At 41.9% G+C, this 25471-nt stretch overlaps 1 protein-coding gene and 1 long non-coding RNA gene across 9 annotated transcripts; one reads left to right on the top strand and one right to left on the bottom strand.

The window, feature by feature from the left end:
- Positions 1–620: 620 nt before the first annotated feature.
- On the bottom strand, positions 621–14767 carry LOC113574343 (uncharacterized). Its single transcript, XR_003410314.3, has 4 exons — positions 14631–14767; positions 6088–6170; positions 4515–4590; positions 621–927 (listed from the first exon to the last, which is right to left on the bottom strand). It is a non-coding gene; the product is annotated as an uncharacterized LOC113574343 (long non-coding RNA).
- cnksr2b (connector enhancer of kinase suppressor of Ras 2b) lies at positions 2383–24782 on the top strand. 8 transcript variants are annotated; one of them, XM_027005155.3, is made up of 22 exons: positions 2383–2911; positions 9390–9553; positions 11179–11381; positions 12609–12696; positions 13679–13720; positions 14651–14770; positions 15431–15490; positions 15670–15738; positions 15910–16056; positions 17051–17184; positions 17604–17797; positions 17975–18064; positions 18748–18956; positions 19056–19104; positions 19216–19391; positions 19573–19646; positions 19726–19797; positions 20383–20450; positions 20826–20920; positions 21650–22172; positions 23273–23472; positions 23667–24782. In XM_027005155.3, exons 1-22 carry the CDS (start codon positions 2845–2847, stop codon positions 23715–23717), a joined length of 2895 nt encoding a protein of 964 aa, XP_026860956.2. In that variant the 5' UTR covers positions 2383–2844; the 3' UTR covers positions 23718–24782. The 8 variants fall into 8 exon arrangements, with proteins under 8 accessions (XP_026860956.2, XP_026860948.2, XP_026860939.2 ...); XM_027005147.3 differs by having other exon boundaries at positions 12591–12696; positions 21653–22172; XM_027005138.3 differs by having other exon boundaries at positions 12591–12696.
- Positions 24783–25471: the final 689 nt, after the last annotated feature.

The raw sequence follows: 25471 nt of genomic DNA, 5'->3' as shown, positions 1-25471 counted from the left end.
TGTTAATTATTAAAGTTTCAATCAATAAAATGTATACAAATAAGAGTATTTTGATATGAAAATATCATTTAGTAAATTTTGCACATGATAGAATGGCAGTTAAAAGGTAGACTGAAATAGCAGTGTGCATTTGGTGTAGCTGGCAAGAGCTGCTTATCACCTGAAAGAGACAAGTAAAATTTGCTTGTGCATGCTATAGCCTGATTGTTTAACGTTCTATGTAATTATAATGCAGTTAAAATTGATATAATTAACATTACATTTCATAAAGGTTAGCATGTAAGTTCATTAATCCATATTTAATGGTTGTTTATTGACAGTATGGTGAGAATGGTAACCTAAATATCTAAACCCTTGCTCCTGTACTTCTCATTTCTATACTTCTGGCTCATGTTCAGAAAGGTCCAATTGGAAGGATCTGATATCCTGTGGTCATGTTGACTTAATACTGAAAACTGATGTAAAGAGGTAAAGATAAAATGTGTTCTGCCCCCAAATGCCTTTGTTGTCTCTTCTCACACACACGCATGCACACGTTAAGTGTTAATTTGAAATGCAATATTTGTTCCATCCATAAACACCAAACAAACAAACAAACAAAAAACAGTACAAAATTAATTTTCATGATCTGTTTTATAATAGGTGTAGTGGGAAATGCTACATTCACAGTACTGAATACTATGAGTCTGGATAACTTCCCTCAGCATATGCACACACACACACACACACACACACACACACACACACACACACACACACACACACAGAGAGAGAGCAGCAGCAGCAGCAGCAGCAGCAACAACAGCAGCACAACAGATGGTGAGGAGCTGAGGGTAAATAGGGAAGGTCTGATTTGGAGCACAGGCCTTGAACATATTCATCCCCCACTCCATACTCCTCAGAGCCTCTCTCTTCAGTGCTCCCAAGCTGGTAAGAATAAAAACATCTGTCAGCAACACACACCCCTCCCCCCCCTTAAGCTCTCACATGTAGCAAATATCCCACATATCTTATTCTAATTCAAAGCACTGCCATCCATGCAAGCAAGCTTTAGCTAGTTCCTTTGAAATCTATAAGCTGAAAGTAAGTAAATGAGATTCTGGGGGTTTTATTTACTGCAGCCAAATGTATTATTAAATAAACAGGCCTACTGGGCCTTTTGGTTCCTTGCTGTTCATAGTAAAAGCTATAAGTCTAATCAACAAAATGGTTGAATATACCTGGTTATTATATGTAGTAACAAATAAAAACATACAACACAGAGAATTCAGAGACTTTAGCCTATCTTGACATGCACAATTTGTGTTAACCATCCTCCAACTTCTCCTCATTACTGGATATTTATTCTTTGAAACCATTTACTTGCCTAAAGAATTTACAGAGCATTTTTTAACATCATGAATGAACAAAACATTAGAGATGCCTGCCTGATAGGTATACCTATTAGCCCCAGTACTTCTTGTGAGCAGATTTGAATTGTAACACTTATTTTCAGACCATGGTGAGCTGTCTTGTACTTTAAAATCATATCACTCTCCACTAGTCTCTTTCTAGAGTATAGTAAATGTGCATATTTTCCATTTTAGTGGAAAGGTTTCATGGGTCCTGTAGGTGATTATAGTCATACTGCCATGGGTGTCAGTGTTGTATTTTTAATCTTAATAAAACACTTATTTAACAATTGGTTTTATTCCTGATTACTTGTCATCAGTAAACAACAACAACATAATGTTTTATGGGTTCTAGGATCTATGTATTGCACCAATATATGTAGTCACAGATTAGACTCCTCTAAATTAGACTAATAGATTAGAGGCAGTCCCCATGAGTAAAGTGAAAACACTTTTATACATTTAATGATACGGTTCAGTATTCCTTCTGAGAGTGATTAATTTATGTTATAGACTGGCAAGTTGGCTGTGAGCGTTTATTCTTGGATGATCACAGAAAAAGTCTTGAGTATAGCTCATACTTTAAAGAACGTCGTCTTAATCCCAAAAAGAAGAAAATGGAAATACATACATACAAACATACATACATACACACATTCATATATACATATATAAATATTTTATTAACAATTGGCAATAATTCGTTTCAAGAAAATATATTTTTAAAATGCACATTTGTCTATAAAAACATATAGCCTACCTAAGTTTATTTGAATGGATAAATGAGACGGCAAATCCCAACAGTAATGATAGGTCTGACCGCTCTCAAAATTTCTGAATTGTGGACGCGCATTTTCACAATCAAATGATGGTTGAGTTAGCTCAGCCACCATCATTTGAGTCTAAGGCTTTACATAGGCCACAAAATCTAGTAATAAAACGCTGTAACGCTGGGTTTGTTCCATATGCTGGGTAAATGCCTAAAAAAGCCAACGACGGGCAAGAAGGATAAGAGCGCGATTCATACGAGTGTGCGCAAAGGACGCGCATACTGTTTACTACTGGTAACAGCTTGAGTCGACCGATGTGATGTTGGCGTAGTTTTTTATCTTGTCTTGATTCAACGCTGATAAGTGCAAAATGTAGAAATATCGCGATGTAAATAAGCCGTCAAGAAGGAAAGAATGCGCAAAGAATGCTCGTGATAAATCAAGTAATCGTTTGGCTGTCATCAAAAGACAAGTACAGAGGAATGCATTGAATCTCTGCGATTTAACCGAGACAGACATGCTTTGGACTTAACAGAGCCCCAGTGCTTTGTCAAAGTAGTCTGCCAATGTACATTTCCAGGGAAACGCGAAATGGATGTAACAGAATCCGATTTAAATAGCAAGGAATTTCGTAGTTAAATTTTCTTTTGTTCGTTTCTTTGGCACTGACCACAAAAACTTCCATGATGGCTTTGGTCATGGAACCTGTAAGCAAGTGGACAACATGTCAAGTGGTGGACTGGATGAAAGGTAGGTAGCAGATTTGATGTGCAAAGAAGATTCATCTTGAATATTTTGAGACGCATAAGAGAAGGGATTTTCATGCACATATATATTTTTTCACAATGATATACATATAAGCATGTATGTTTTATGCGTGGTGGTGTGCTTCTGAAAGCACCTCGATAGTAATAATTTGAAACATTAATACAATGGCTGAAAATGACAGGAAACCATACGAAAAGACACAGGTTAACCTAGTCAAGCAGTTATAGCAAATTTGTGCTATTTGTATTACATTCACCTGTGGATGAACACAAACCTTAACAAGGCAGTGTAAAAGCCTTTACTGTTATTGTATTAATGAACAGAGTTGGGTGGATGAGTGGTCACGTCGTCACGTCATACTGAATGAGTAGTGATGGGTCACGTGCAAAGTGAGTAATCAGCTGGGTCTCCCAGACAGTCAGAGGGGCTCTCCTAAACCCTCCGTGATTTTCCACACAAACAGTGAATCGGATACATGTATTTATTATTTGAAATTTTGAAAGAAATGAGATTGAACGTATTTTACATGATAGAATCTCATAGTGATATTCAACTGCCACTGCTATTAGAATTATATGCGTTAGTGACCATAAAGAAACATAAATGAGACAGTAACAATTTCTGGTAGCCTGTAGGTTCTTAAGTTTGTATACCTAAAGCTGGACACTTTGTTGCAGCAAAGTCTATTGTCCTTCTTATTTTTTCCTCTGAGTCACATTTACAGCAGTGTGTTGCTTTCAAGGAATTCATTCACCTATATGAACAAATTGGATCAATAACTCATTTCTCTCTAAGACAGTTCCCATTAACGTGTTAGGCCTCTGCTTGGCTACTTTGTATTTGGATAAGCTTCGCTCTCTCTCTCTCTCTCTCTCTCTCTCTCTCTCTCTCTCTCTCTCTCTCTGTATGTGTGTGTGTAGTCATATCTCAATATTCTGAATCTTTGAACTGTGAGAGAGAGAGAAAGAGAGAGAGAGAGAGAGAGAGAGAGAGAGAGAGAGAAAGAGAGAGAGAGAGAAAAAAAAGCTTGCTCTCTCTCTAACCATGCAAATGCTGTTACAGGTACGACAGTGGTTTGGGAGATAAACAGTTTCCTGGGGGGATAAATAGTTTCCTGAGTCATGCAGGTGATTATAGTCTTACTCCAGGTTTTAATGAGTGTATTAGTTACTACCACCTGTGCTACCTGTACAGGGCTGATCAATCTCTTTCCTATGCTTCTCATTTAGATGAAACCTGTGTATGTTTCAAGTTTCAAGTTTATTTCTCACATGACAAGTTTATATGTCACAGACAATGTTTATATGTCACAGACAAACTAATAGTCAGTGTTATAGGTGCTATAGGTGGCTCTTTGTTAGAGCTTGTGCTCATGGAGTATAAACACAAAAGTGGAGGATGGGACAGATGAAGGATGCAATGGCCAGTCTGGCAAGAAATAGAAGGAAAACACAACGAGATACACTGTGAATTATACAGTGTTGGTCGCATGGAGAGTGGGTGTATGTTCTGGGCAATGTTGGCGATGGTCCACCCATGACTAAGAAAGGCATGTAGGAAGGGCCTTAACTCTCTCACAATTTACCTCTTTCCCAGCTTGACACCTCTTGGAAGATGTGTTGCATTCACAGTGTCTTGACTCTGAGGAGGTTTATCATCATCTGTAGGGGACAAGAAAGTACAAGCTGCATTATCAGCTACTCAGTTAAGCAAGCATTGCTGTCAGTGTGAGAGAGAAACAGAGAGTCTATTCTGAAGCCCCTGTGGTGAGGCAGGCTGTTAGAAGGTGCTTGTGGCTGTGTGCTTATTAGAGCCTTTTAATCAGCAGTGTGTGCAAGAACTTGCAAGAAACACAAACACCTACAGTACTTGAGCACCTGGTCATGTTGCTATGCATTTTACCATATTCTCAAACACAGCAGGAACATGTGAATATAGCAGAGCACTGCTGATGTTTCTCCCTATTGCACCCTCAGGCTCATGTGTGCTGGTATAAATGAAATATCCCCTACTTCCCACAGCTGCCTCCGCCTCCCCTTAGGCTGCTTCTGTATATGTTAATACTATACAGTAAAACATAAGGTTATTCTAATCCACACTGGAGCAATAGCATGACTTTTGATGGCTGTCAGGGTCTGCCTGTCGAGTGCATTTCAGCTGTAGTATCTGTTCTTGTGTCCTCTCATATAGTGCTGCAGCCATGCCCAAAGGCTGTTTTAAGGCAACTCCCATGCATTTAATATCTTACGTATTTTGTGGCAGACCACTTGTTGTGGAGGTGAATGCACATCTGCCATTTTTATGTATTTTTGAATTTGCATTTAGGGTTCACAGTTTGCTGCAGCGGGGATTCCTATATTTGTTAGTGTAATTGTGGATACCATGGAGGCCGGGGGGGATCAGACCAGAAATGTCTACCTGCTCAGCTTGTTTTGTGCCTGTCCATTGTACCATTTGAGTTCTGAGGCTATTAACACCTGGCTCTGGAATGCAGGATGGTTCTCATACCTCTGCTAAAAACCTCTCAAAGAATCACACCTAGTTACTTGTGCACCACCCTTCCATTTAGTCAAATCAACAGGAGAACTAACTAACCACATGAAAAACAACAGTTTTTAGTTGTGTTCTATTAATTGCTATTTTGTGGTCTAACTGGATAATAAATTGAGCTCTTCACCTTATAAATACGGCAAAAAGAGGTTAAAATGCAACAACATGGGGAGGCGGAGTCAGAGGGAGAAAGTAACACTGTGATCTTTATATACAGACACACTAACAAACATCAACCTGCTTTCCTGTTTTTTTCATCAATATGACTCACATTCCTTCTTGTCTTTTGTCTAACTGTCAATAGCTGCTTGCAATGAACAGAGGAACAGACATAGCAATGGGACAAGACAAGCTTTTGCACTTTAGATTGGAAACCCATTGATGTTTAATTGTGGCCCACCACAAAACTCAGATCTCTCTAGATCTGTACTTTGCTCTAACAATCCCACATACTGATGTGTCCTGTGGTCTCGATATGTGGCCCCCAGCACATCATGATTAGCATTCTGTGACTGCATCATTAGCATATGGCTTTGTGCTGATGCCTAAGGAGGTCTCTGATGGCCAAACAGCAACCTGTCTAAGGCTGGAGAGATCCATGAACTTACCTCTGTTCCTCTGGTGCTTCCTGCCTCTTGCTGTCTCCTGCCCTCTCTGAGTTCAATCCTGGGCATTTTGGTTTTCACAAAAACTAAGGTAAGACAAGACAAGGACAATTTATTTATAGAATGACACTTTTCATATGCAATTCAAAGTGCTTCACATAAAAGAGTTAAATAGCAACCTTATTTCATCTGAGATCTATCACCTCAGGAAGAATGAAGATCAAATATTGCTCTGATCAAATGCATGTTTTATGAAGTAGTTTTATGATAATAATGATTGGTAACCCCAAGTGTGTTCATTATATCCATGAAAAATGAGTCTTTGTGAATAGATTTATGCACTGAGCAGTGTGGAACTTCTGATGATTTCTGAAGGCTGGCCTCACTTATGCAATGCGGTCTTCTGCAGTGGGTCTATATTCCTCCTGGTATTTCAGATTTATCTATATCAACCATTATTTGTTTTATATTTAAAAGTTAAATGAAACTAACTAACTGATAAAATTGTGAGCAGGATCATGTATAATTTTGTGTATTGTTTTCAAATGTTACTCTGCCCCCGACATTGCATGATCTTAAAGATGCAGTGATTGGCTATATCTGCATGAACTGCAGCTCAGAAAGATGCAGTGTTTGGCTGTATACACCTTGGAGGACGCGTGTCTCTTGCAATTACCCTTCTGTCTGGTCATAAATATCCTTGTCATACCAAAGTTCCTAATCCCTCTTTTAGTTCTGGGACACGCTTCTTACCAGTTACACGATTCAGAGAAGTTCTGGGTTTTTAAGGGAGGTGGAGGATTTAAGTGGACTGGTGTGTTCTAATGTCAATACAAATATTAAACATTTAATTTTGATCCCTTCACCTTTTCTTACCAGTCCTCACTCCTGCTGTGGATGGGTGTTTAACCCTTATCTTTTTAAAGGGATTAACAATCCAGATTAACATTCCACACTCTTCTATGTGATTTTAACACAGTCACAGCAGCTACAATTACCAGCAGCTTAATGTCCTCCTAATCAGTGAGCTCCCTGTTTGTGTACACTGGCTCTCTGTGAGGAACCGTGTTTCTCTCGGCAGCAGCACGAGTGCTACTCTTAATAGATTAGCTCGTTCGCTTCAAAAATGTTTCTTGATAAACTGCTTCATATGGAAAAGCCTGTGTACTTCTCAGGGAGTATCACTATAAAAAATGTGTCATCCTTTCATGACAAGAAATATTAGGGCATTTGAAATATAATGTGTATATGCAGCTACCTTTCTCAGATATATTGTTCTCTCTTATGAAAGAATATAAATTTTTTCCATTTGTCTATAGTGTGCTGTACTAAAAATTATAATTGGAACCTGAATAACAGTAGTGAAGTGTTTCTGCTTGAGCATTCCAGCTCAAACCACACAAATCCAAAGCAACAGAGCTCATCTGTGAATAGGTCTTTGGACTATTCAAGACTTGTTGCCAAAGCTTTAATTATTCCATGACTTATTGGTCTATTCAAGCATAAATCATGTGTACACCTCTATTCATGTATGATAATGAGGATCTAATTAAATCTGCTTGTCCTGGTACTGTTTCTATAGCAACATACAGTGACAGATTCCTTGGTTCAGGACTGGGCTAAGACCCCAATACCTCACTTTCAGTATATCATTTAGCTGCAAGCGCAACTTTTACACATCAAGTTCCATTAGGTTTATGGCTCGGCTCCACACTAGGAGAGATTAGGTAACAGATCTGAGCTTTGATTATTGTGGGCAGTGTCTTGTTCTATAGCCTCCTCCCTTGTTGGGAAGTTTTGGGGGGAGATAAGGAACAAAAGGAGGGAGAGAGATGGAGGGATGGGGGCAGCTGCACTGGGCTCAGAAGGAGAACTAGGGGCAACAGACAGACATAAGAGGTGGAGGGTCTGGGGAGGCGGAGTGGGAGAACAGTGACTAGAAAAAGAGTGGAGTGGCAGAGGCTGTCTGCTGTTTCTGTGAGCCAGTAATCACATCCCAGAAGCTTAGCATCATCCACTGGCATGTCACAAAAAGATTTTTCTGTCTATATTGATCAGATAATTGTTATGACTGCTTTCCTCTCCCATCCTGTCTTTTGTATACAAGATGAGAATCTTGCCACCCCAAGTAGATCATGAATTTTTCTTTTTCATTTGAACACGACTGATAGATCTGTGCGGAGACGGCACATATGTGCCGAGTGTATAAATATAGCTGTGTTTAGCGATGTCGGATTCTTTATTTGTTAAGCCTGTGAGGGAATAATCCACCCCAGGAGGGTCAGTGTATAGAAAGTGGGTGGTATGTGTTTCCCTGACAACCATGATGTTTTGCCAAGCAGTTCTACCCTGAATGATGACAATAGTCCTTCAAGTTCACGGATATGTGTCCATGACAGCAGGGCATTTGACATTGTGTGTGTGTGTGTGTGTGTGTGTGTGTGTGTGTGTGTGTGTGTGTGTGTGTGTGTTTGTGTACATGTGTGTACATGTGTGTGTTTTTCTATATATGTGTCTCTGTATTTGTCTTTGCACAAAGTAAAGAATGTTTGAACAGCTGTGTGGCAAACCCTTCACATCTTCCCTTGACATTTGGAATAATCTATGTGAGTGAGCACTTTTGAGCATGTGTGTGTGTCTGTCTATTTGTCTATGTAGTTGTGTATGTTAAACTCCCTTTAGTGAGAACACTAATGTTGACATTCACACAGTCACAGCTTCCGCCTGAGAAGACACGTGTCACTTGGGATTAGAGTTCCTCCACATTTGTGCTTTGAGTGTGTCTGCTCAAGTGCACTCAGAGCAGCACACAGCACTTTAGAGTCCTCCGTGTTTGCCCCTGAGATCTTTCTGTGTCGGCTCCCACCACACAGCCAGCACCTGCACACCAGGAATGAGAGTCGCAGTGTGGCCATTAACATGGTGTAAGCAGACATAAGGCCCTCTGCTTCTCCATTACTCCCTGACACCGGAGACCCTGCGATTCTTAGCTCAGTGACTCATCAATACTTGTCACCATCTCTTTAGATACACTTACACAGTTCATGCCTGCAGATAGGCTTCCCTTCCTCCCTCTAGGATTCGGAATATTAAGTGCCTCAGTCTACAGAGAAATTAATTAACTGAACTAAATGTGGAACTAGGTTTAGCCATTGTAATGAAGTGAATGTCCCACTGAATGTGTTAATACTCATCAAGCAAAGCGATGAATTCACTCAAAATAACAGGAATATTTCAAAGAGGTGGAAAATGCAGATGTGATTGCCTCTCATCGCCTCTGTCTGCCATGTGGGTATTGGTCACAGGCCTGGATGACTGCCTGCAGCAGTATGTGAAGAACTTTGAGCAGGAGAAGGTGGGAGGGGAGCAGCTACTTCGCATCACACACCAGGAGCTGGAAGACCTTGGAGTGTCTCGCATCGGACACCAGGAGCTCATCCTGGAGGCTGTGGACCTGCTGTGTGCCCTGGTGAGCACGGACACAGCATGCATTGCATTTATCCTTCACACTGCATTTATCCTTCTTTGATCTTCATCCCAGTGAAGTGCCTAGGGACATTCTATTATCTGAGACATAGTGCTGCTGTGTCAGTCTAAAAAAAACATTTGCTATGTTATAGTTTGTGCAGATTCTGTGTCATTCTTGCCACATTATTCTTTGAGAGAAATAATTTGGGTAATGCATCTGATCTCTTTCCTTCTATGCCTTCATTACTGTTTTTGTTATTGTAATGAGTTGTAATTGATATTAGTCAAAACAAACATTTCAAATCCCTGAAAATCCAAAGGATTATACTCCTTATTCACTGATGTAACCACACAAACTGCTTTCAGGTTGTGTCCTAGCAAAGCATCTAGAAATAAACATGACTGAAAGAGAGAGGCAGAGAAAGAGAACGAGCAAGATACACAAAGAAGTATAAAAAGAAGAGAGAGAGGGGCTTGAGAGAGAGAGTTTTGGGTTTGAGAGGGAGAAGTTTAGAAGGTTTGAGAGAGAGAGAGGTGGGTTTGAGAGAGAGAGATGGAGGGTTTGAGAGAGCTGGGTTTGAGAGAGTGGGGTTTGAGAGAGAGAAGGTGGGTTTGAGAGAGGGGGGTTTAAGAGAGTGAGAAACTGAGAACAAAAGCGAATAAGCGTGGGATTAGAGGCGAGGAAAAAATAACATCAAGAATCAAGAGGTGTTAAAAAGCAGCATTGTTATGGTGGAGGATTAGGATTGGAGGATGAGAACAAAACTCATGTGAGGATGTGGATCTGTCCTTTCACCCCATCCTCCAGCGACAGGCATCAGTCATGTGCTTAAGGGTCCTTTTGTAATGCTACTTTATGTTGGCCCAAAGTGAGGCACTACCAAATATGATTACTCATCCTAGCCCCTATTCCCCTGCAGAGTCTCTTACACGACACATGCCCGCAGGCTCCCATGTGCAGCATAGCATTGTGGGAAGGGAGAGTTGTGGTATTGCTAGTAAGTGCAAGTTAAGTGACAGCTCATGGTTGGGTAGGGTAGTGGATGATGGAGGGTAAGCTACCGGGTCAGTGTGTCTGCTGGATATGACACAGACGCTCTTCTTACTGGCTTTGGAAAGCTGTAGTGACGTCCCTTTGTAAACCATGAATAATATCTCTCCTATCATTTATCTGCCATTGTGGTATATGGCATTATTACAGATTTCTCTATTCATAAGACACAGGGAACACATCTACTTGTCACTGTCATCCAACTGAACAGTTTATTTTGCATGTGATTTGATGAGCATTGATGTACAATTCTATGTTAAGTATAAACAGAATATACATAATATTTTTATATACAGAGTGGAGAATTATATGTACAACATACCCTGTGCAGGTTGCACTACATATTTCTTAATAAGCATTTAGTAACTTTCCTTCTGATTTCCCCAACATCTGAACATATCAGTCCTCAGAGTCTAAACAGAGTCTTCAGAATGTGTTTTGCTTTACTCTCACTTTCAGCCTCTCCATTATTCACCAACACACTGGACTTTATGTATGTTTGTATACCAGACCCTCAGAACAGTGCATTTGCATTTCTGTCTGTGTCTATGGCTTCTTCAAATGCTCTCTCTCAGAACTATGGCCTGGAGACAGAGAATCTGAAAACTCTGTCCCATAAGCTCAATGCCTCCGCCAAGAACCTGCAGAACTTCATAACGGGCCGCAGGCGGGGGGGCCACTACGATGGGAGAGCCACACGCAAACTCCCCAATGACTTTCTCACTTCTGTTGTGGACCTGATCGCTGCCGCGAAAAGCCTCCTAGCCTGGCTTGACAGGTCAGCACACACACACACACACACACACACACACACACACACACACACACACACGCACACACACACACACACACACACACACACTCATAAATGCACAAAACATCTATATTTAATCAAAATTATTCTCATAGATAATCAAATAATTGAGTCATTTTCCTTTTGCTTATTATCCTTCCAGTCCCAGAAAACACATTCATGTTTTTTCCTTATGTAATGCTGTGGAGCAGTCTGCTAAGAAGCAAAAGATGAGTAAAGCTCTTATGTAAGGGCATTTTGTTTAGCCCTGGAAGACCAAGAGTTTTTGTTGTTCACTCAATTGTGTGTTGTGGGTTTTGTGTGTGTGAGAGAGAGAGAGAAAGAGAGAGAAAGAGAGAGAGAGAGAGAGAGAGAGAGAGAGAGAGAGAGAGAGAGAGAGAGAGAGAGAGAGTGTGTGTGTGTGTGTGTGTAATTCCTTTTGGCTCCTCCTCTCAGTGTTAGACACACCTCCTCATTGGTCTAGTGTATTGGCACATATGCATAATTCCAGCGAGAAGCTCATTTCATGCTCCATGTCCCTGGGTTATGGCAGGTTGGTGACCTATAGATGCCATTACCTAGGTTTACAGACATATGAAGATGACCAAAGTAAAGAGGAGGAATTGAGGCTACATATATTATATTAATGAGCATAGGATACCACCTCTCAGTTTATAGTGTGAGTGAAATAATCAATAAATGATTGTCTTGAACTACAGCCCTATAAACTAGCACATAGTGGTTATTACACTCTTGTTTTCATTTTAAGGTTTGTTTACAGAAATAGTACCATTACTGTGTTGCCTTCATAATGGAACCTAAATACATAGGAGCAGTCAGAGTATATTCAAGTCAGGAGCACCTCTGGGGACAGGATGACAGTGGCTGTTATGGGTACAGTCTGTATGAATGTTCTCATGCAGTCCACTCTCTTCTCTGGGATTGACCCTTAGTGAATGTGTGCAATGGACCAAAAAATGCACTTGTTCCTTTCTTTCAGCCATTCCTGTCTCTTGTCTCTGCCACTCATCGTTCCCTCGCTCTTCCCACTCACGCAGTCCTCGCTCGCCTGAATGCCCTTCATATGATCTTACTATATTTTCACCATTAGTGCCTGGGAATACAGGCTGTGGGATGGTTCACTCTGCCTTTGAACATGGCTGTGGATAAGGATGATCTAATGGTTAATTCCAGGTCTTGCTCCTTCCTCAGGTCTCCTTTTGCTGCAGTAGCAGACTACTCCTTGACCAGAAATAACGTGATTCAGCTGTGCCTGGAGCTGACGACCATAGTACAGCAGGTGGGCCCTCAGAGCCACCAACCACACTCCCCCACCACCGACCAAACACCCATATGCTGATATTTGTGCATTTTGACCCCAATATGCTTGGGCTGATGCAGCTATGTATTTTAAGTCCTTAAGACTATGGAGACTTTTTAAAGGCACAAGTTTGAGAGGTGGCTGATGTTTTCAGGACAGCAGATTCTGTTTTCAGCTCCCACACTCTGCACTGAAATAGTGTTTCTGCAGCATAGGGCAGGGAGACTGATGATGGCCCAACTCCTGTGGGAGGGAGCAGATAGAAACTGGTGTCCCAGAACTCTGAGTGTATAGAATTAGGCCATAATGATATGTAATGTGTGTGGGCGCAAATAGGTGTGTAACTGACATTTTTCTGCTAGCTGACATGCAAGGAGCATAGATATTATAAGAGTTTTAATTATGAGATGGCTCATAGTGCTAAAAAGGCAGAGGGAGGCTCCCAGCATGCTGTCTCTTAGTCATAAATACAGTCCTGAGGCTGACTGACAGAGGCGCTCCTGAAAAGCTGCCCCCCGCACCCCCACGCTGCAGAGCAGACACGCAACTGTGGAGCTGATGGTGGTGCAGTGACGGGAGGAGCAGCAGAGAGGAAAGGAGTAGAGGAGAGGGGAGAAGAGGAGAGGAGGATAAGGAAGTGTTGCAGCAGTTACAGTGTAGGAGGACTGACTCACTGCTCACTCAGTTGTCGGGAGAGTGATGGCTCGACAGCCTCTGGCGTTTCTGAGTGGGCTTAGCAGCACTTTTCCATGCTTTGCACACCGCATTCACACCTGCCTTGTCTGCCATGCCTGCCTAACCAATTTAGTCTTCACTAATTATCTCTTCCTTTTGTTAACAAGAGTAAGGGCAGAACTTGTTACAGATGAGGTGACGGTGCTGTCAACAGAAAATGCAGGATTTCATATTTCAGTGATGACATACATGTAATGGGGTGCAAAAAATTCTCTCTTTTTTGCAGGACAGCACTGTATATGAAACTGAGAATAAAATACTGCATGTGGTAAGAGAAGAACTGTGTCTTTGTGTGCATGTGTGCATGATTTATAGAGCATTGCAGATTGCCTGTCCCCCATTGCAGTGATGGTCAGGATGCAGATGCCCTCCTGCTATAAATACCAGGACAGGGCCACACACCTGCTGAAAGAGACTGGCAGACAGAGACTTTCAGCAGCAGCTCTGTGAATACTCCCACTGATGACAGGCACAGTTCTATATTTCAGCAACACACCAGCATTCCTACATGGGTGAATGGATCGGAACAGCATCAAAGAGATATAATGAGAAATGAGAAAAGGTTGATGGCAGGAAGACAGGTCAGAGGTGGACTCGGCATAAAAAAGGGCAACTTGTAGACTGCCTGTGTGCTCACATGACCATCTTTTGGTCACATGACTGCTATTTGGTCACGTGATCACATCACACAACATCTCTTTTCCCCACGGTCTCAGTGCAGATGGTGTTTACAGGGAGTCACAGTGACCATGAAAAGATCAGCATATTGCAGCACAGCAGTGCCTCTTGCCCATAAAAAATGGAGAAAGAGGGAGAGATATAAATAAAGAGAGGCCACAGTGTATTGCCTGCAAAATCAGATTCCTGCATTACATAGGAATGACTCCCAGATAGCTATGTGCATGCAATATTTGCATAGATAATCATTCAAGTATTATGCTTCAGTTTTTGAACTGTAGTTAGTATAGTTGCATTTTATTTGTTTATCTGTATTGACACATTATTGCTATTTGGTTTTGTGCAGCGCTTGGAAGGTATCATGAGTACCTATAACCTATATTTAAATGTAACCTATAGTTATTTATTATTACTTTAGTCTTGTGTCTTGTGCAGAATAGTTTGTGATATGATTACAGCTTGTACTGAAACACCAAGAAATGAAGTCTTCCATCTCTTACCTTTTTCTCTCTCTCTGCAGTGTAAAATGCTGTCTGGGGTGTGTGATCACATTATCACGCTGTCCTCAGACCCCATGGTATCCCAGGCTGCTCATCTGGAGGTGGTGCAGCTAGACAACATCAGATCCACAGAGGGGCTGGTGGGTGTGGGAGCCCAAAGAAATGCATTCCTCTTCTCGTCCCCTCCTTCTTCTTGCTCTCCCTGTAGCACGTGAACTACAGCAAGACATAGCTAACATACAGGGCCACTTCAGCTGAAACAGCCTGGAATCTCTGTTAATCATGAGCAATGTCCTGATCACGTCATCTTTAAAATGTAAAGGGAGTTGCCATGGTTGCCTGGATCACAGGGGCAGTGCAGCGAACAGCTTTTAAGACTCAGAGAGACCGGTTGTGTTTGAACTGGAGTCCTAAAAGGCAGACTGAGCACGTTTAGCAGCATAGGAGTATAACACACTAGCACATCCCCTGCACATTACTGTGCACTTAACCAAGGGTGCTAGCGGAAATGGCCTTGCTGACTTGTCGCAATAATGTACTCACACTCACATAAACAGTCACACATACACAAACACATGCCCTGCAGTGGTTTCTGTCCACACTCTGGACACTCTGGATGGAGCCTGGGTAGAGATGTATAAAAATAAACCACGTTCTCTCCCACTCACTTTTTTTCAGTCCTCCACCCCCATTCTAGAGCTTGGTTGTCTATTTGTGGTGCATGGCTGGAGGTTTTGAATGTGGTAGTGTGACCAGTATTTTCAGGCAATAGCTATAAAATATCTGTCTCCTTCCCCAAGGGCATGTACATCAAATCAACGTATGATGGCTTACATGTCATTACTGGGACAACAGAGGGGGTAATGAGCTACTTTCATAGTTTCAGCAATAATAATATAATAATAAAAGTACATGTCATGGAGCATGTAGATGTGTTTGACCTTAGGAAATAACTGTGTGCAGACCTGTGTTTAATCACCATTTTTTCATTCTACCCTTCCATGCTTTTTGGATGCTCTTTTTGGATCCTTTCTTGCAGTCTCCAGCTGACCGCTGTAAGAAGATCCATGCTGGAGATGAGGTCATTCAGGTCAATCATCAGACAGTGGTGTGTTTTTATCACTCTCATGAACTCTTCTGCAGCATACATGCACTGAAATGGAACCTGTCCCACACACACTCATGTACACATACATATACAGCTAACCCTATTCACATACATTTGTAGATGATGGATATTTTAGGGTCTAAATGGTGAGATCTGTTGGTGGTTGTGCAGGTGGGCTGGCAGTTGAAGAACTTGGTGAACTCTTTGCGTGGCGACCCAGCTGGGGTGTCTCTGACCCTGAAAAAACGGCCACAAAGCACTCTCACTTCTGCCCCTGCCTTACTGAAAAACATGAGGTGGAAGCCCTTGGCTCTGCAGGTAATGCAGATATGTGTGTGTGTGTGTGTGTGTGTGTGTGTGTGTGTGTGTGTGTGTGTGTGTGTGTGTGTGTGTGTGTACGTGCATGTGTGTGCGTGTGTTCGTGTGTGTGTGTGTGTGTGCAGAGTCTGTCTAAGGGTCATTTATGGGGCATATAAGAACTGATGATCAACAGTGGCTCAGCTCCCCTGTGAAGGGAAATGTTAAAAGTTGGCTGTCCATCCTGAGGGTGCTGACCAATGGGAGGGCACGGTAAAGCTTGGCTTTTTCTTCTTCTCTTCCTCCCTGCTCTCTCTTGCCTCCCGCTGGCTCTAATTTACTGCCAGTCTTGCATTTTATTAATGGCCAACAGAAAATGCAGATTTGGTCCAGGCTGCTGATGATATATGATGTTCAAATGCTTTCTTCTATACAGCTCATATTTCAGTTAGGATAAACAGCATGACCATATATGCTCACCAGCCACTTTATCAGCAACACCAGCCCACCATGCAGACACTGAGAGTCCACAGCCCATCTGCCATATACAATTTGTGTTATTTACTTCAAATTTCTGACCAGGACCAATGTTGGCTGGATATTTTGATGTGACACTGATGTGTAAACTGCTGTGCTGGAATTGCACCACAACCCATAAACATCCAGCCAACAGGGATATTTGGTAATAAAGTGGCCAGTAAGTATATGCACATAGTAGATTTCTAAGAAAGTAAAATCTGCTGTAAAATGAATAAAAGTTTGGAATCAAACTGAGTGCAGTGTTGTGAGGTCTGACATACATAATGACTTACATATCTATGCCAAAGGCACTTACAGTGGGTCCAAGAGGAAGAGAGAGGGTCATGGCCAGTAACAAGCTCAACGTTTAGAATAGGAACCTTTTTTAGGACAGCATGTTTTTATGGCTGCAGAGTAGCTCTCCTGTCAGCTTGCCTGTAAGTTAGCAGTGTGTGTTAAAGGCCATGACTGTGCCATGCTTCTGCTCCCTGCCCAGCCCATCATCCCCCCGAGTCCCGGGAGCAGTGTCGCCACACCCTCCAGCACTCTCAGCACCCCGTCCAGGCGGGACAGCTGTGCCCTTCAGGAATTCTACATCCCACCCCCACCAGAAGAGCCATATGCACCCAGGTGCACACATATACTTATGCGCAAACACTGTGGAACATGCTAGCCATCTCTCCTTTACCGGATGATTTATGTATTTATGTATATCAAGGTACATGAACACAAACACACACAAATGCGCGTGCACACACACACACACACACACACACACACACACACACACACACACACACACACAAAGAAAAGCACAATCTTTCCTCTATATCTTCCTTTTGTTGGGTTCAGGAGGTTCATACATAGTCAGATATAACACATGCAAACTGAGAGTCTGCAAGATCTGCACTTCTGCATCTCCTCTCTGCTAGATGAGTCATAAACAGAGCAACATATTCACTCATCTAAGTATACACTACACACTTACTGATCATTTATACAATCACACACAGAACAGAGACAAACTCAAACTCTTTTCTTTCCTGCAGAGAAGACACAGAAATGAGCAGCGATCCATCCCAGCAAGAAGTTGCTAAGGGTTCTGAGTCGCCCAACTCCTTCCTGGACCAGGAGTGCCGGCGTCACTTTCCTGTGCTGGACGAGGATGCAGTTCTCTATTGCTATGAGTATGAGCAGAACCAGGGCCCTCCTCCTGTGCGCAGGGACAACACCTTAACATGTGGTGCGTGCTTTGATCAGATGCGTAAAAACGTTAGTATGACTTATCTCTGAAAGACTGATTAGATCTTTATTATGTCAGTTTTTTCCAGTCTGTCTCTGTACCAGGGGATATGGGATCTGTGTACTAGTGTTTTTTGTTGTTTATTTCTGATGCAATTCGTGGGTACGTGTGAGCCAGGCAGGCTGAGGCCCATCTCCATGCCGGTGGAGTATAACTGGGTGGGAGACTATGAAGACCCAGCCAAGCTGAAGAAAGAGCCCAGGAGAGGTGGGTGAGGGAGGAGGGAGCAAGAGAGAGGCCGAAGGAGGGCAGTTTCTGTTCGGCCTTCCTCATTTAGTCATGCTGAAGCCATGAATACTGATTCATTTCCCCACCAGGTTCCCTATGAGCCTCATGCTTCTTTTTAGTGCCCTTTGTAATCTATGGCTATGGCTCTTAGTTGCCCCTCCCTCCCTGCCTCCCCTCTCCTGCTTTCCTCACTTTGTGTTTCTGTGCATGCATGTCTTTCTCTTTGTCTAAGAATTTGAGATTTTGTGGTATTCCATTGCCATGGAAACTCCAAGGGGGATTCTGGTAAGATTCTGGAATCTGATTGGCTAAGACTGCCCCAGTGGCATAGAGGGTGGGAGCAGAGAGCCGGTTTCTGGCAGAATGTGTGCTTCTATTTATTTATAAGACAGCAACCTGTATTACTTTTGTTTAATAACAGATTGCATTATCTGAAGATAGATTAACTGTGATGAACAGAGAACAGAGAACCAGAGTTTTTTAAGTTTTTGAAACACAAGATATTTGAATAGTGTCAATTCAGCATCAGCCACTGCATAAGGTACCAGTGGGGATCTGATTAGATATACAGCTTTAGACAGGGGTTGGACTGAGCAGGCATTACAGTTGATGTATATTTCACTAATCTATAATTATTAATCATGATGTCATTGTGCACGCAGAGAACTCCCTGCTCCGTTATGCTGGTGAGGATAAAGCAGGCCCTGAGGAATACATGATAGGACGCAGCAGCAGTACTAGGCGGAGCAGGAGGAAAACTGAGAAAGGGAATAGCCCCGTTCATTACACCCTAGTACCAGCCCTGCAAATGGAGATGCTACGACAGGACTCAGTAACTACACCCACGTCAGACACTGCCTCTGTGTATCACGTGAGTGTGACAAGGCTACTGCAGAGGTTACACTGTTGTAGGTGAGAAAAGGTTACATGTGGACTGGAGTGTGACTGATGGATCTGTTATATGTTGCAGACATTTGATCGGTCATCAGTGCTGTCAAGGTCAAAGAAGAAGTTGAGAGGTGAAACAGAGATAATTCAAATTGTCCTTATTTTCAGACGTAGGGTAATTCTGTCCTAAAATGCTTCTTAGACTCATCCCTCTCTCTTTTTGCTCTTTTTTCTTTTTCTAGCTGGCTCACTGTCTGCCAGCAGTAAGCGCCGAATTTCGTGTAAGGACCTGGGCCAGGGAGACTGCCAAGGCTGGCTCTGGAAGAAGAAAGATGCTAAAAGCTACTTTTCTCAGAAGTGGAAGAAGTACTGGGTGGTGTTGAAGGACACCTGTTTGTACTGGTACATCAATGAGGAGGTGAGGACTTGAGGGTTCTCAGCTAAACAAGATTTTTTAAAAGTCTTAGAAGTTTTGTCTGATAATAAGGCTATCACACCTGCTCACCTCTGCTTGTTAAATGAGCATGTGGTGTTGGCTCTGTTCCCCTGGCAGTGAGCTGGGATCTCAGTCCAGTAGAACCTGCGTTTCTCTTTTGCAGGATGAGAAGGCCGAGGGATTTGTCAGCCTGCCTGAGTTCAAAATTGATCGGGCAAACGAATGCCGCAAAAAGTTGTAAGTAGAACCTCTTGTTTAATAGTAAACAGGTAATATAGCACCAGGATTTTTGACTGTTAATTTTTTTGCACTAAAGCGCTTTCAAGGCATGCCATCCCAAGATCAAGAGCTTCTACTTTGCAGCAGATAATGTGGATGACATGAACAGGTGAGAGAGCACTGGGCCTACTATGTTACTGTTAAATAAGCTAAAGCCCTATGTTCTACCAAAGCACTTCTTACATACATTGTATATACCCTGACCAGGCACTTTACTGGAAAGACCTACCTTGTGCCTTTTATAAGAGTACAATTAAAGACTGTACCCGATCTGTTAATTTACCAGTTACCCTCTACCTCATTCATCACTGTCTGACAATAGGACAAGTGCTGCCTGGATTGTAGTTCTCAGAACAGCATTATACCAAAGTAATGTTCATTTATGGTTGTGGTTGTTGAATTAATAAATTCATCTGGTGCAACAATGTTCCCAGGATTTTTACACGTCAGTGCTGCCGAGATAAGTGTGGTCTACCATGCCAAAAATACCCAGGCAACAGCAGTCCTGTGGGCAGAAACTGACCGGTGGCAAAGGGCTAGAACATGGCTAACACAAATCCTCCCTAGTACCAGTGGAAGTTCATCTCCTATTCTAGGGGCAGTGCAGTGCTCCCAGAACGTTTAAGTAACATGTTGAGAGGATTTAGCAGCTCCCCAGGTGACTGGTGTTTTTTTCCATGCTGTCGACATGCAGGTGGCTGAGTCGATTAAACATGGCAGCAGCATCTCACTCGGAGCAGGAGAAGATTCGGCAGGCTCATGGTGAGAGGATGCCTTCACGCTCTACCGATTCTGTCAGATCAATTATTCCCACACACTGATCTTGTCTGGTCCGGTCTATACATTCTATAAATATATGTAAGGCTTTTTCTGACATGTTGGATATATTGAGTTAAAATGCACACATGACAAGATGACTTGACTGATGGGGTCAAAAATGCCATTAATATGAATTCCCTTAAAAAGGCTATTTTACATTTTTTATGGCATTTAGCTAGTTCATGGTGTTTGTATATAGCAGCATAATAATGGACTGCTGCCTGTTCTGATGAAAGGAGCTGGTAAGCATTACAACATTTCAAAACAAACAGTGAGCTCAAAGTTGCTTTTCCTTTTGTGTTTTGTGTTTTCCACTAGACTACTGGAGTGAGAGTGACCATGAGGACATCGATGTGTCTTCAATGCCTAAACAAGACAGCCCTCCACCACCCTATGACACATACCCTGCCTTAGTAAGTATCACAACTTCTCTTTTGAGAAATCTCTTCTTCACAAGGGGACTAGGCTCTGTTGGATAACAGCAGAACGACAGGTTGTTTCTCGTCTCATCTACCCAGAGGAGCTTGAAAGAGGTGGGCTTGAGACATAAGGGTAATTAAAAAAAGAAAATCTGTGAAAAGATGGAACAGGAAGATGAAATGGAAATGTCAGCAAAGGAGAGAGAGAAAAAAGATTAAAAATGAGGTGTGAAAAGATTGGGGAATGGAGTTGAAGGTTTTATTAATTATTAATGCTCTGGAGAGCAGTTTGGTGGCTGTAAATTCTCAAACAAAGGGGGGCTCTAAAAGACTTCCCATGACACCAGACTCTGTTTAATGAGGGACACACAAACCAGAAGAGTCCTTTGATGCTATGCAGAAGAGATACGTGCATGTATGTGTGAGTGTGCATTCACATATTTGTGTGTGTGGCAGTTTTTCTGTCTGTGCATAATTGTGCAAGTATCTGTACATGTGTGTACATACTGCACATTGTGGTCACTGGAATGAAGGCTAACAGCTCTAGGGCCAGACAGGGACATGGTACAATTCTCTGTATGTTCTTTATTCCCTTTTGGTTGTGCCACTTCACCCAGTTAGAAAGTCCAAAAAGTCAGCATATTTTAAAAAATTTAAAATTAAAAGGGATCAGGTCAAAGTGCTCTCTGTACCCAATTTTCAGACATTTCTCTATATGTGCAGCAGGTGAGTCCCTACCTGGAGCCCAAACATATCCGACCGGCCTCCACGGAGAGTGTTCAGTCACATTCACCACATGAGGAGTTCCACACCGAGCCTCAGCTGGGCAGCGTGAGCAGCTCTGCTTCCCCCAGCCGTCGGTCTGCCAGCCAGCGGCGCTCTTGGCAGGACCTGATTGAGACGCCGCTCAGCAGCTCTGGGCTGCACTTCCTTCAGACACTGCCGCTGGAAGACTCTGTGTTCCTGGAGCCTGGCGGGGCTGTCCCTGTAGAGCTCCATCGCCAGGCCACACTGCCCGCTCAGCGCGGCCCCCTGCCTGAGCGCTACTGCCCCCTTACACCCCGGCCGGCCAGCCCGCCCAGCCGCTTGCCCCCCTTTGGTGGGGGAGGAAGGGCAGGAAAGCACCGCAGCTTTACGCTACCTCGGGACAGTGGCCTGCATGCCATCCTGGCAGCCACAGCGGGGGCTGGTGAACACAAGGAAGCTCACCACTACCAGCTGGGACAGGCATACAGTAAGGCTGCAGGTAACAGAGAAGGAAGGATGTTCACAACAAAATAAAATACACAGCGATAACAAAAGGAGATGGTGTGAGCCAGAGTTAGAGTGTGGCAGAGTGTGGCTCAAAAGGAGTGAGTTAAAATTTCAGGTATTATGCTTTCACGACTAAATCCAAAATCTATAAAAAATAATTTGAACAACTGAAAAATCACATATAATATTATGAATTATTGAACATCAAATTTCATAGCTGATTAATAAGAAGAAAAGTATAATAGAGTGAAAGGTAAGTATTCTTCAACATGGATAAGTATACCTCAGACTGAACAGTATAATGTATAACAGTAGAACAGATTATTGCTATATGTACTAGATAAGGTTGTACACCTTGGCTGAATGCCATTCTCTAATAAACCACTCTATTCCCTTCATGTAAGGTAGAGTCTTAAATGATACATCCAAATTAACCAAAACTTATTTGGCAAAGGTTCTCAGCTGTCTCATCTTTGCCAACCCTTACATTACCCATACTAACGCACACTCACACGCACAGCTATACTCTCACACATATATGCCCCAGAGTACAAAAGAAAGATTGTTTATCTAGGGTTAATTTTAGCTTCATGTAAAAGGGCATGTAAAACATGTCTCCAGGGCTATATCCCCATCTCTACCCCACCCTCTCCATCTCCCTGTCTTTTCAATAACTTTCTAAAAGGCAAAGGAATAATCCTTACAGTGCATATTATAGCATTATTACACAGCAGAATCTTTTTTTTTCAGAGAAAACGAAACACAATAAGTTGTGTAAACACACTGAACACTGTGCATAACAGAAAGAAATGCTCTGACCTGTGATACTGCCCTCTAGTTGTAGCCTGAGATAGTGAATGTGCTTGGAATTGCACCAATACAAACTCTTAGTGTTGAAACTCTTTTCTTACAGTGATGTATGAAACAATGACAGGACTCAGCACTGATGAAAATAAATAATTTATTGCTTCCTTTCTTAAAGGAGGAAAGTTAATTGTTATCTCTTTTTTTAAAGCTACCAGCTCACCTATTTATATGTAGTTCTTACCATCAAAGAGCTCATGTGCTGTTACTGTGTGGTGCCCCTTGTAGGCCTGGAGCGAGAACGCAGGCAGCAGGCTGATTCTCTGGGTGATCTGTGCCGGGCTCTGGAAAGTGCCAGTCTGTCGCCTGTGAATGAGCACCTGCCTCCTACTCGTCTGGAGTACAAGCGCTCCTTTGTCCGCCGCTGTAATGACCCCTTACTTAACGAGAAACTGCATCGCCTGCGCGTCCTTCAAAACACATTTAAGGTAACAGGCAAATGTCTTACCACCCTTACTGCCATTCTTCCTTGGTGATGAGATTTAGTCAGTTATCTGATTTCAGGTGGAATTTTAAAAGTTTTTAAGTATGATTGTGTCATCTATAAAGTCTTGTTTGTTTTTCAGCATAAGCATTTAGCTTGACTTTAATCCAAAATCAAAATGTCATCATCTTCTCACAGGATGTCCCACTCCAAGAGGCAGAGACAAAGATCATTCATCGGGATGTGTGAGGATAGCTGATAGTGATGAGCACAAGTCCAGCAGAAGAGTAGCCTAGTTAATTTTGGTCTTGTGCTTAGAAGTAAAGACAAACTTGATGAGGTCGAGCTCTTTAACTGACCTTTCCTTGCTCCCATAGACCCTGTTACCACATCTCAATAAATTCATCTTCCTTTTCTCAATTTGTTTCTGTCATCACACAATGTTAATATTTGCATATATAGGCACTATTTTGTACATTGATATGAAGTCATGGTCTACTGAAAAAGTTAATTTTGTGTATTGTATGACAAGTACTCACTGGCCTTTATGAGAAGCCAAACTGCTGCACTTCCTTTGAGCACTTCAGTATTGACTTTGAAGGAAACACAAAAGAGCCTGAAGAAAGAAGTGCTGGTATTGTTATTACTGAATTACTTATTCTGTTGGTATAACTTTAATTTGCATGACCACAGTGAGAGTTATGAGTTTTGTAAATGCAATTCAAGTGCTGGGTACATAAATTTAAGATTCATGTTAACACATTTTTGTAACTGTAATACAGTGTATGTTAATGAATTTAAGATATGGAATGACTGTGTAATTATAATTGTATGTGTGCATGCATGAGAGAGAGAGAGAGAGAGAGAGAGAGGGGAGGAGAGAGAGAAAGGAGGAGAAAGAGGGAGATGTATATATTTAGCATATTGCCCTTGTCCTTGCTTTTATGGCTGTTTCCAGTATGGCTTTTGATCTTATGCCCTGGAAACAATTCATGGAGCAATGTTAAATACACAACCCATGGTACAGCATTAGAAACACAATAATGTTAAACTAAACAGTTACCAGTGAAACACTGTCTATTTTTGTAAGCATGACATTTATCTAGCTGTTTGTACATGGTTTTGTATTCTGAGCTGTGTCTTATATGAAGATAACTCATGGTGTAACCCCTCTTCTAAATGTGTTTCCAAAACACCTTTGACAGGATGAAACTTTCATGTGAAAGCGATTGTTGTTGCATCTACAAGATGAAAATAATTTTACCAATAAACGTTTGGTGTTTTGCCATACTTTCCTCAACCTAAAACACTGCAGATACTTGCCAGCTGTGTGTACATTCCTGGAGATTAGAATGCACAGATTGATGGGGATTAGATCATCGTGAAGGAGATACTGGATTATGACAACCTAAATGAAAGTTTAGAAACTTAAGATAGATCTGAGAAAGGGATAATCTTTTAAGACACATTTAACTATTGCTCTGATACAAAATAAACAAATAAATAAAAGTCAAGTTATGTGGATTTATGTAACGGATGACAGTATCTGTGTAACTATCATATTTATAGCATCTGAATATATGACTGCACTGCTGAACATTATCACATATAATGAGAGGGAGATATGAACTGTAAAAACAAAATGTGTTCTTAAAATATATTAGAAATTAATATACTTTTCATATACACTCACCTCCACGCTGCAAGATACAAAGTACACCCTGTGATGTAGGGTAATAATCGATAATTCGACAATCTGAAGTTAAAGGAAAACTGGGGGCATATCTACAAAATGAAATGCAAGATGGTTGTCTACAACCTAAATTTGTTACTGTGCTAATACTTAGAATGTATATGGAGGGCCATACAAACATTTTCTGTTTCAGAGTTGATTTGTATTCCTTAACAACATTCAGTCGCATTCACTGTTATAACGTAATCCCCAGGAATCGGGATGGGCTGTGTTGATTACTGTATCTTTTCCTGTTGCACTTTTGTATCTT

The sequence above is a fragment of the Electrophorus electricus genome, chromosome 8, assembly GCF_041902795.1.
Source record: "Electrophorus electricus isolate QZ-2024a chromosome 8, ASM4190279v1, whole genome shotgun sequence".
Classification (NCBI taxonomy): domain Eukaryota; kingdom Metazoa; phylum Chordata; class Actinopteri; order Gymnotiformes; family Gymnotidae; genus Electrophorus; species Electrophorus electricus.
This window is presented reverse-complemented; position numbering and strand designations above follow the sequence as displayed.

Excerpts from the sequence above, each read along its gene's own strand:
- cnksr2b (XM_027005138.3), top strand. The coding sequence starts at position 2,845 with ATGATGGCTTTGGTCATGGAACCTGTAAGCAAGTGGACAACATGTCAA. Across the intron at positions 14,771-15,430 it reads TCAGATCCACAGAGGGGCTG|GGCATGTACATCAAATCAAC; the intron begins GTGGGTGTGGGA and ends TCCTTCCCCAAG. Across the intron at positions 19,647-19,725 it reads AACGAATGCCGCAAAAAGTT|CGCTTTCAAGGCATGCCATC; the intron begins GTAAGTAGAACC and ends TTTGCACTAAAG.